The 11,965-nt window shown below is 39.8% G+C and overlaps 2 protein-coding genes across 3 annotated transcripts in view; one reads left to right on the top strand and one right to left on the bottom strand.

Moving 5' to 3' along the window:
- Positions 1–340: 340 nt before the first annotated feature.
- qpct (glutaminyl-peptide cyclotransferase) lies at positions 341–9,724 on the bottom strand. Its single transcript, XM_019887123.1, has 7 exons — positions 9,522–9,724; positions 6,607–6,753; positions 6,019–6,288; positions 4,365–4,532; positions 3,095–3,194; positions 1,328–1,444; positions 341–1,233 (listed from the first exon to the last, which is right to left on the bottom strand). The coding sequence occupies exons 1-7, from the start codon at positions 9,627–9,629 to the stop codon at positions 1,052–1,054; spliced, it is 1,092 nt and encodes a 363-aa protein (XP_019742682.1). The 5' UTR covers positions 9,630–9,724; the 3' UTR covers positions 341–1,051.
- A 437-nt stretch (positions 9,725–10,161) lies between these two features.
- mocs3 (molybdenum cofactor synthesis 3) overlaps positions 10,162–11,965 on the top strand; it is a 7,961-nt gene continuing 6,157 nt past the window's right edge. The window contains exon 1 of one of the 2 annotated variants that reach the window (XM_019887118.1): positions 10,162–10,417. In XM_019887118.1, coding sequence (XP_019742677.1) covers positions 10,307–10,417 — 111 coding nt within the window. In that variant the 5' untranslated portion in view covers positions 10,162–10,306. The remainder of the gene's footprint in view (positions 10,418–11,965) is intronic. The other variant, XM_019887117.1, reaches the window with a different exon arrangement.

Here is an 11,965-nt window from a genome sequence, read left to right on the forward strand (position 1 = left end):
CTATAAAAACTATCGTGCTAGACTGCAACAAGACATAGTAATGTATAATGTAATAATGGCAGTAAGCGTAGCAAAGACAAACGCTCGTTTTTTGTGGGAGGTGGGCTGGATTGAAGGCATTTGAACAGAGTGGATTTCAGGCAAGGGCCACTCTGAGAGAATTAAGGAACTGTTGTAGTTGTGATCTTTGTGAAAGAAAGGAAAAATCTGAGCACCACAAAACCAGAAGTATGATAAGTACAGTGTTTGCTTTTGACCCTGGAAAATATGAATTTGACTACTGCAAAGTTCCCTCACACTAAAGGCCACTGGAAGACTAAGATGAGACAACTTTGCATGAACTTCCTTGTATTGTGATGCAACATTTATTTCTGACTCATGGTACAGACAGTACACTTCTGGCATTGCCCCTTATCAAATCAGATTAAAATTAATAATCACAAAAATAAATAAAGGTAGGCAAATGAAGTACAACAGCACAGGATGTTATTCATTTTGCTATCTTAGAAGACAGCATATGAAAGGCTAAAGATGTTGCAATATATACACTGTAAATCTTCATCATCCCCATGAATGATTTATTCTATGAACATTGAACCGATTAACTGTAGAAGACAGAATGTCACATAACCTGTAGTTAAAATACACCATCTGGCACACATATCACAAGATAAAACTCCACTCAAGTTTATATGTGTTCTTGTGTAGCTTCATCACACAACTCATCATGTAATTTGTGCTGTACGATACTAAATGGTACTTTAATTTAAATTGAACCTGAGCCTCAAATCCAGCGTATATAGATTTGCTTCCACAATATGAGGCATCATCACAAAAAAATCATGACTCCTTTGATATTAGGCTCAAGCAGAGAACGTTGCAGAGCAAGTTGTTGCACATGTCACATTTCATAAGCACTCGTGAGCTGATTTATCGAGATTAGTCAACAAAATGCATCTGTTTCTGTAGTCAGGGTTTAAAGTTCAACCTTGCATCTCAAATAATAGGTTCACATATGTGCAATATTTAAAAATGACGTACAATGATAAAATTACATGTTTGTCATTGCATTTATAGTATTGGCAGGTGGGGCATTTAGGTACTCCAGGACAAAGATCTGTAAAATCTTGTTGAGGTTATCAATGGTGGAGCGGTCCAGGTTCTGCTCATTGTCATCAAATGTGTGCCACACATTGGGGAAGGGGGAGGGAATAAGGTGGAGGATGCGGACACCTGATAAAGAAGCAAAGGTTATGAGGGTTACCCATCAGACATCAGCCATATGAGCCAACATATTCGAGCATAGCCCATCATCTGGGGTATATACCTCTTGTCAGGAATGGTACATGATCATCTTCAACACGGCCGACAATTCGATCTGGCCAGAAATATTCCATTTCGTCAGGATGATTTTCAAGTAGATTCAGAGAGTGGAGACGTTTTTCTGTCCATGAACAGTAAAATGCAACATTGTTACATCATTTTCTGATTCTGACAATGGACTGTAAAATGAGATGATGGTTGCGAGGTGAAAGCAGCGATATTAGTCATGGCATTACAATTGCAACTGACAATTTCAGATCTTGTTTCAATCAGGGAATTGAATTCCTAAAACATGAAAAAGGATACTTTTTTTGGTCTGTGTGTCTGTACCTAAATTTGAAATGAAATTGTTTTGTTGATATGTTGTTAAACGTATTGTACTACATTGGGTTTTAGTCGTTCATTTTGGACTTGTTTTCCTTGTCTTAGCAGTATTGTGAATTTCGTAGGGCAACTAGTTGTCAGTGCATCTGGGTTACAACAACTACTACTACTACTATTTCTACAACCACTACTAGTAGTAGGGCTCATTAGGGTCACCTATCCCAGCTGACTTTTGGCGAGAGGCAGGGTACAGTACACCCTAAAATGGTCGCCAGTCAATCGCATGACACATCCAGACAAACAATCATTTACATTCCAGTTCACACATACAGCCAAGTCTGAATTTTCCAAGAGGCGGAACAATGAATGGATAAATTGGCAACGCACCAATTATCAAACTATTCAATAATTATTTTTGGTAATCAATTAATCGTTTAGTTACCCTTTTTAGTTAAAATTGTCCAATAGCTTGGAATTTCATCTTCTCAACAGTAAATATCTGAATTATGTCGTCCTTCATGAAAGTAGACTGTTTGTCTACATGTTGAACCAAAACAAAACATTTGTTTTTTTACTTTGGAAAACAATGATTGACATTTGTGCTTATTTTCTGACATATTACGTACGGGCAAACTATTAACTGTATTATAACAAATTTATATTTGTACACTTTTTGACACAATTTGAAAGAATGTCCTCTTTTTGAAAAAATAAAAATCATCAAATAATCAACAAAATAATCTACAGATTAATCAATTATTTAAAATAATTGATAGTCGCAGCCCTAGAATCCTAAATTATCCTGCGATCAATTCCGTAATAGTTTAAGTGTGTCTATGTGTTTTTACGTTGTTCAGGAATAGTTGCAATAATTGTGATAAATGTGACGACAGCAAAGTTTCTCGCAGGTCTCAGACCGGCTGAACCAGTTTTGGTGATGTCATGGTCCTGTTTCACCTTGGCCATGTTTATCTGCATTCCTCTCCCTTTCTGCTTTGCTGGAGCGTGACAGGAGGTGGGCCCGAATTCGGAGGCGGAGACTCGTCCCCTCACCTGATCCACATCAGCCTGAGTAGATGGCAGCCTATTTAGCCAGCTTCTCCCCTTGTTCTTTGCTTGAAGATCCTTGACCTCCATATTGTGTCCTGCCATGTTGCTGCCGTTTTCCTCCTGCCACGTGTTCCAAACTCTACAGTCACCTGGTGATCTCGTCAATATTTGAGTCTTTCCCTGAATAAGGTGCTTTTCATTTGCTACTTTGTTTTCTTGAATATATGAGTTTTATTTTTGAAGATAGTAATTTTGTGTTTCTCTGCTTCCTGGGTCCGAGCCCTTTTGTTTGCCTCACGGCACATAACACTTGGACTTAACTCATTCAAACTATGTATTGTGTATTGCTGGATGTTAGAAGAACCCCAAAACAGGGAAATGTGCTATTATCAATCACCTATGTTCTGCAACCGGGAGAGCCAGTACGTTGTGGCTGGGAAGTGGTTGCCGAATCGTGGACTTGGGCCCCCAATCAGGTCCATCAACACAAACAGATCCTGGAGGAGATGCAACACACGTACTTAATTCCTGTCCTTGAAGCAAACGCTCTCTGACTGTACACAGCGTACTTTGTGGCGACAAATGCATGCACAGATATGAACAGGCTATACACTGCTGTTCAAAAATCAGGTTATTGAGATGTACATTTCAGCTATTAGGCGTGTTTTTTTTCTTTTGAAAAAGCCTGGAGTTCTTCTGCTGGTATTTGGAACTGTTCATAATTCCTTTCATTTTGACTAAGGCTCCAGATCCACCTGGAAAAAAAAAAATCAAACAAGGGAGCAAAGAGCAAAATTCTGTCACAGTCACGACACATCTGCCTTGATAAGCTCTGCCTCGCTGACAGCCTGGTGTTGAATAATTCGCTTGCCTTGCTCACGACTCATGTCTCAATTGTTTGATGTTGTTGACTTTGTTTCACTGCGCTCTTGTTCACGTTTTGTATTCTCGGTGTAAGTATTGTTCTTATTTGTATTCATTTCTCAAAATTGGATCTCATTGTCTTTTTTTGACAAGCGATGGTCGTCATTTAGTCCTCCTTGCCTTTATCAAGCGATTTGTATTTCTCTCGTGTTATCCTGGCACTTTTCTTTTTTTAAACCACTGACCTTGGTTGTACTTTGTCGGTACAGGTATTGCGTTTTCTGTAATTTAACCTTTAACCCATGTCTACGTTTGTGGGATCCTCTTTGCTCTGGAACAATCCAAAACTTGACAGTGGGAAATGTGTCATAATCTGATGAAACCAAGGTTGAACAGTTCATAATTCACTCCATGATAAAAATGATTTATCAACTGTTTCAAATATCAGTGAAGAGTTTGCACATAAACTTCAGACTTCTACAAAGAAAATAAATGTCATAAAAAGCAAATACGGCATCTGAAATCTATTTGGGTTTAATCAGAGGTACTTTTAAATGGTGCCTAATGTGCTCTGATGAGTTTGAATGTGATTGATTGATTCTGAACACAGCCACATTTCTGGTTGTAAGTTACGATCATGGGGGGAAAAAACATTTTAGAAATAATTTATGTGTGTGTGTGTGTGTGTGTGTGAGTGAGTGAGTGAGTGCGTGCGTATGTGTGTGTGTATTAAGTCACTCTTCAGGTGTCTGTGTGACAGTGTGTGAGGGTCAGGATTAGAGATGTGGTGAAGAGAGACATACTATCCCGTCCAGCTGATTGGTGTCTGTGTCTTCTGGAGGATGCGGAGTGTTTGCCATCTTCTGTGCTAAATGACGAGAGCCATACAAAGAGTCTAAAGGCGTCCAATGGTAGAGAGCTTCCTCTCCATCGAAGAAAATCAATTGTAAAGTCAGGTTGGGGAAGGAGGCCTGCAGTACAAGGGGGTGGGGGTGGGGGACAAAGTGTCAGCACAATTATTTACAGCACCACTTAAGATTCTAAACGGTTTGCTGCCGTCTAGTGGAGGTATTTTTTCTCTTTTTCCCCTAAAAAACAAAACAGAGCAAAAAACAAACAAACTCTGTACGGTATTGTTGCTGCTGTTTAACATGATACGCCTAAACCCCATTAACAAATTGCTCACTAAATAGATTCTCATCTACTAAGAAGGATGGATTTTATTGGCATTTGTTTGTTGAATATTGTTGGATGTTGAATATTACGTAATTGTAAATGATACTTTTTTTTTAATCAGAACAATTAGATAATTTCAATTGGGTTTGTTTTGTCTTGATACAGGCTTCGTACTATTTTAGCTTGCCACCCACTCCCAAATATAAGAAATAATCATCTCTTTTATGCTTTTATAGGTATTTCTGGTGTCAGGCCGGAACCTTGTATGTCAGAATTTAGATTTTTTTTTTCACATATTATTATTTATTTTTTTTTTTTACCAAATTAAAAAGTTGTCAATGGCTTGCTCTCTTTGAAGATGCAATGTTCATCATTGACTAAACTTAACAGTTTTTCTGGTCCCCTAAAAAGTGCTGATTTTGGCAGTGCACGGATTCTGCCCAACGCCAGCAATGTGAACCCTTGAAGCAAATTTATTTGCATTCAACTGAATTTCATTTCCCCTTGGGGCTTTTTGATGGATGTCTGAACCCGCGAAACACACACTTTGGCTCATCTCTGGCTGTCACCAACCCTGTCCCTGTCCGTCTATCCACTGGAAAGATGTCTTGGTGAAGCAAAGGGCAAAGGAGTAGGCAGCGTGAATGTTAAGTGTGTTCTTTATCAGAGCTGTGGTTTGATCACATACTGTAAAAAGTGGCTCGCATGTATTCATTCCCCTTCAACTTTTCTGAAATTTTTTTCACCTAAAAAAACACAACCACACAACATTAAGGTACAGTATATTGACATTTCATATTGATAGACCGGGGATGGGATTGGGAAATTTATATGATAGATGGGGCCACATAGGACCACGCACTTCCTCACCAGGTGAATGACAAAATGACTATTTGAAGTATGTACAAGATTTGCGTGTACATACAAAATATGTGCTCTTAATGTAATTCCTTTTTCAAGAAATACTTCTCAATACATTTTTAAAAGAGCTGCAACTGTAACCCAACAACCAACGGTTTGAAGCAAACAACGAAATAACCACATACTGTTGATTTTCTTTCCAGTGCAAATGACTTTTTTGCATAAGAATTAACATTCAAAGAAGGCACAAAACTGCTGAACAGCAAATCAACATTACGTGTAAGAACACATTTTGTGTATTTTTTTTCCACAAATGTCTCAAAATGTTGATATTATTGAGGTACCATGTTTGTCCTGTTTGTCCTTATATATAGTTCCCAGATCTTTTTTTATGTTCTCACTTTAAGCTGCATACCGTACCGTTTGATTTTTCAGCTCTTCATCGAGGGCTCGTGCCAGCTCCAGTATCATGGCGCAGGGCACAGCAGAATCGGTGGCGCCAAGAAACTCCTGTTGTTGGTAATACTTGGAATCGAAGTGACAGGCCAGGACAAGGCGGCGCTTGGCTAATGGGTTGAGGGTGGCAATGAGGTTGGTGAAGGGTAATGGTCCGTAAGGCGTCTGTGACCTGAAACTATCCTCCGTCACTTCCCAGCCTGCTCCAAGAGAACCCAGGGTTGATTTAATATGCTGAAAAAAAAAAAAAAATCTGTTCGAATAGTCACTCTTAGCTGCATTGATTATTTTCATTGTTTTTCTGTGTAGTCTACTTATGATACATGTTTACATGTTTTGCCCCTTTTACTGAACACTACCTGAAATATAATACCTTACAATACAGGACATCTTTGTTCATATAGTGCTTTCCAAACAGCTGCAGCTGCATCTTATAGTCAAATGCAGTCCTGAGGTGCAGTAGAACCACTACTGATTCGGTTCTTGAGGCATCACTGTCCAGACCTAAGACTATGATGCCATTGTTGTCATAGCTTTGATGATCAAACTCACCTGCTGCACCGCCTGGCTGCCTGGGGAGCTTGGATACCTGGTCACGAGCAATGGCCTTAGGTCCCTTTGCCACATTTGTGTCAGGTCTGTGTGTGACAGGGCCGCCTGGATCTCACTGGATGTAAGTGTGACCGCTCGGTGCTCTAACTGAACAAAAGCAGAGTGTTTTTGCTTATGTTAATTTTGTCTTTTCAGCATGTCAGTCACCCTCAGTCCTTTCTTGATTGATTAATATCTTGTTTGTAAAACAATGCAGTCAAAGTTTGCCCTGGCACTGCTGCCTCTGGTTTCAAAATGGAATTACCGGTACATATAAACGAAGATGAAAAGTGTGGGGATACTCAGTAAGTGGAGGCCAGCGCATATCCAGCACACACACGCACACATGCAGACACACACTGGTACAGATTTGAAGTTTGAAACCCCATATATGTATTCTTTCTTGTGGTTTTTTTGTGGTCAGAATAAAATGAATAAATAAATGAAAGTCTTAAGCCCTGATACGTTTGTTTTGGATTCAGGGACAGGGGCCATGTTCTATTTTATTGAAGTAATCATTTTATTTTAGGTCAAAATGCAAATTACATTTTATTTTACTCAGCATTTTTTGTTGCTATCTTGAATGAAAAGGACATAATTGTTTGAAATAGTGAAGATTACAGTACTGCATGTGGCTTGTGACATCACCACACTCGATAAATGGACCTTGGGCTCACTGAAAATGTTATTTGTAGCCCTGTAGGATTTGTACATGAGTACCCTTGATATACAGCATATTCACTCCAGCCAAAAGTACCAGAACGAAAATACGATGAGTCACTGCTACAAACACAGACTGCACACTTCAAAAACCTGTTGATCACACAATTGGAAATGATTAAGAGTAAGTACTCACTACGCAGCAAAAAAGCCAATTAGAGTGGATGCGTGCAAGAGAGCAGTCGTGTGGAAAGGTCATTGCCTTCTCACATAGCAAAATCTGGTAACCAAAATAGTAGAAACAAGTGTAAATGATTTCTCACGGAGGCATGCAAACCCCACTTCTATAATTCTAATATTAGTAAACACAGGTTAAACTGTAGCTTCCTAGCTGTGTGAATCAAAACTTAATAGGGCAATCTCTTTGCATTGTGCAGTTGTACCCTGTGGCTGTTGACTGCTTGACTGACTAAAAAAGAAAGCTCATCAGTATCCGTGCAAGTTTGTTCTGTGAGTGCTCACTGCAATCATGGGTAGGGAAAACATATTGATCGTCTGATTCCACTTGGAGTTTGTCTCAAAGTTCAGGCTGAAGAGAAACATGGTTGTCTTGGAAACAGACGTTAAAAACTGAGCAAGCCAAAGACACTCCATCTGTTTTAGACTGATTCGCCTTCGACAGTATTCCCCCAGTCATATTTATTATTCATAATGCAGTAGAAATTAGATTATTTTCTCACTAATAGCTGGAACGGAAAACGCCTAATACGAAGTTAAGAGTAATGGCTCACTTTCTTCCCATTTGCAAGGTCAAACGTTGCAAAAAAAAAGTCTAAACACAAAAATCACCAACATATACAATCATATTTCATCTTGTACACAAATAAAATTCCTGCAAGGATATCGGTTGTGTACAACTAGTGCTTTTTTTGTTAAATAGTGTGCTGTGATATTTTTCTCATGTAAAAATCATGACTTAATTGGCTCAATTGAGGCTGGGAAACCCCGTATAAACACTCCCTGAAATTGGGTGGCATCCATCCATCCATTTATTTTATCTGCTTATCCTTCTGAGGGTCACCTGTGTGCTCATGCCCATCCCAGCTGTCTACGGGCAGCAGGCGGGGGACACCCTAAACCGGTTGCCAGCCAATCACAGGGCACACATAGTTGAACAACCATCTGCACTCACAATCACACCTACACACAATTTAGAATGTTCCATTAACCTGCCATGCATGTTTTTGGAATATGGGAGGAAACCGGAGTACCCAGAGAAAACCTACACAGGCATGGGGGGTCGGGGCAGGCAAACTCCACACAGAAAGGCCGGGGTCTGGAATCGAATCCTGCACCTCTGCACTGTGAGGTGGACGTGTTAACCAGTCATCACTGTGCCGCCCTGATAGCGTGACATGCACAGCAGAATTTGTTCCTCATAGTTTGATCTCCAAAGGTGTAGGTTCTTTCCTAGATATGTCCCAAAATTGCCTTTGGTTTTATAATTACACCATAGCATACAGTGCAATGTACAGTATTATTATGTGGTTGCACACACAACAACATGGCCCTGCAAAGGACTTACTGAACCCTGAGAAGGGTTAAGGTGGGGTCCATTTCAGATCTATAAATACCAAGCCCTGCAATTGGAAGATCAAAGATGATGACAGTGCTGCCATAGCAACAACATGCAGGCTAAAACCACAAGAAAAATGAGAAGCAGGAATGTTGAAGCATAATCAGGTAGGCCATGTTTTGCTTTAATGTTAAACGCTCCGGTGACGACTTGTTAGCCACTCCTTTTTAACATACTTCTACAGCTTTTTAGATTAACTATAACACCACTCTCAAATAAGGATGTGATTTTAAAGCCAGCGTGGCTCTTCTAAGTACATTTATTGTTACTGTATTATTTATATTATTATTATTATATTAACATAGGGCTATATTGAGTTTCAACTATTATACAAAACATTTTGAAAATTAAACTAATAAATAAAATAAGGTGTCATTCTGAAGGGACTCAGAAGAGCCACACTAGCTTTAAAATCACCACTATATTTGAGAGTGATGTTATAGTTAATCTAAAAGGAATTGTTTCCAAATACTATACTATGAGGTTGATGATTTAACATTGATACAAAAAACACTGAATGACTCCAGTAAACAATCACTGCATTTGAGTGTCGTTCTAACAGTGGATTTAATTAGCTTACCTTTTCTTGTGTCCAGGGAATTCCATTCGAGCAGTGGATGAATGTAACCCAGATGGCAACAGTGGCAAAAAAAGGCAGAACTGAAGGACCGTGGTCCCACACGGCCATCTTTTCTGAGGCTCTTTCCCTCTCTGCCTCACACACTTCAGATCATGTGAAAGGCAGCAGGGAGCGCTCACAATTATCTAGTGTGCGCGTGCGTGTGCGCGCGCGCGCGCGTGGCGTTTGTGCGTGCGCGTGTGTGTGTGTGTGCGCGTGTGTGTGCGTGTGTGTCTGTGTGTGCGTGTGTGTGTGCGTGTGTGTGTGTGCGTGTGTGTCTGTGTGTGTGTGTGTGTGTGTGTGCGTGTGTGTGTGCGTGTGTACGTGTGTGCACGCAAGCGCTCTGTACGTGTGGAATTGACCAATAGAGATTGTTTCCCTATTCTCGTATCCCTTCCACAACTGATGAAATATCAGAACTCGGCGTACTTTGACTTCCATTCCCCACTTTGTGAAATACATCATTTTTCTTTTCTTTTTGTGTGTAGTTATTTAATGTGAAAACAAACCATACAATTATTATCAGTTATTTCTCAGAGGATGTACATATAAACAAAGACAAAAGGAAAAACAAGTACATGTACTTTATACCTCGGGGAAAAAAAAAAGCTGTGACTGAAAAAATAGAAACGGCAAAACTACCACGTGGTGTCATAACCACGTGACGAAACAGGAAATGTGCTTCTTGCGCTTGCTCACACATTGCATTGTTGTCGTCTGTCGCTAAAACATTTGACGTATAAATTATGGAAGTTACATCAGCGATGGCTGATGAAGTGGATTACTTGAAGACACAGCTAGGAGAGAAAGAGAAAGAGATTGCTGCTCTGAAGACTAAACTGGCCGCATTCGAAAAGGTACACAGGAGTGTGTCTTGGTGACTGTCAACCAGACGTTCAGTAAAGTTTTATTGCAATATTAGTCGTCAGAAAATCTTTGCAAACACCGCTAATTCACTTTCTAATGTGGGACTATCTACAGTAGTTACATGATCTGTCTCGGTACATATCCGTCAATGTATCGGCGCATCTCAATAAATCTGAATGTAATGGAAATCATCCTTTCTTTCAGGAGATTATTTCAATTCAAAATCCGGAACTCGTTTTGATTCTGTAAACACATAATTTTGAAGATGGGTTAAAGAAAACGAAAATCCAGAGTGCACAATCTCAGGAAATTTAGACATTAGAAACAATAAAACATATTTTAATATAGAAATTAGGAAGGAATTGGCCACCTGAAAAAAAATTCTCTGTTCAACGAGTCTGCACAATAAAAATAGCACATAAAGGATGGGAATTACTATTTATTGGTTTGTTAAAATATTAATTGGTTGACACGCTGCATCTTTTCAAAAAAAGTGCCCCATTGTAAAGCCTGTTTGTTTGCCTTTTAAGTGGTGCCACATTTGTCAAGAACATGCATTTGTGGCACGACCAGCGGAGCTAAGTACACTATCTGGTTTGCAGCCATGAAAAAACAGCCAAATATTCTCTGCCACTGCCAAACATCTTATTTTGCGGTTGTTGTTGACTCTTGTTTGGGCTTCTTGGGCCCTGCTACAGTGTTCAGTAGGTATGTGCTTTAAGACTCGACATGCTGCATTTGAATGATCTGCATAGAAAAACCTTAAGTTGGTGTTCCAAAAAAACCTTCTTGTGGCATTATTCCTTTATCCTTGTCAGCACTTATGTACTGTAACCCGTCTTCACAACAGATGTGCAGTCAAGGTTTTCAGGCTGGTGGCTCTCCGACAAGGCCAGGGGCGTCACTAGGTTTCAAGAACAAGGGGGGCTTAGCCCCAAGGGGAACACAGCCCCTTTAGGGGGGTCCGGGGGCATGCCCCCCCGGGAGAAATTTTTTCTACATTCTGTTAAAAATCCATCAATTCCGTGCACTTTGAGAGCAAAATGAAGAGGCTATGAAGAACTACACACATCACATTAGTATCCTCTTTACTATGATGGGGCTTCCTCCCCTGGACTTTAACTGGACTAGATAATAGAAATTATAAAGAGTTCAAAAGTTCAATCTTGGTTGTTCAAGGGAATTAGAAGGATGCCCGATAACATAACCTATATGACAGTCGGCCTATATTCCTCTCTACCAAAATGTATTAATATATGCTTAGCCCCCAGAAGACTATGTATTTTGAGATGTCTGCCGTGATATGCAATTTAAGTTAGTACAATGAGATGCAAAAGCTTCATCACTTTGGAAAAACACAAGTTTGCTGCTCAATACTTACTGTAAGCTCCGATTGCATTTTGGGAACAGCCTTGCAAGTAAAATTAGCCTTGAGATCTGATAGACTCACCTGTCCAGCAGAGCCCACCCCCCGCTCACTCTCTGTGCGTCTTTAGCCTGATTCCTATCAAATAAATACATTTATTTATTTTATATTT

This window comes from Hippocampus comes, unplaced genomic scaffold, assembly GCF_001891065.2.
Source record: "Hippocampus comes isolate QL1 unplaced genomic scaffold, H_comes_QL1_v1.1 scaffold176, whole genome shotgun sequence".
Classification (NCBI taxonomy): domain Eukaryota; kingdom Metazoa; phylum Chordata; class Actinopteri; order Syngnathiformes; family Syngnathidae; genus Hippocampus; species Hippocampus comes.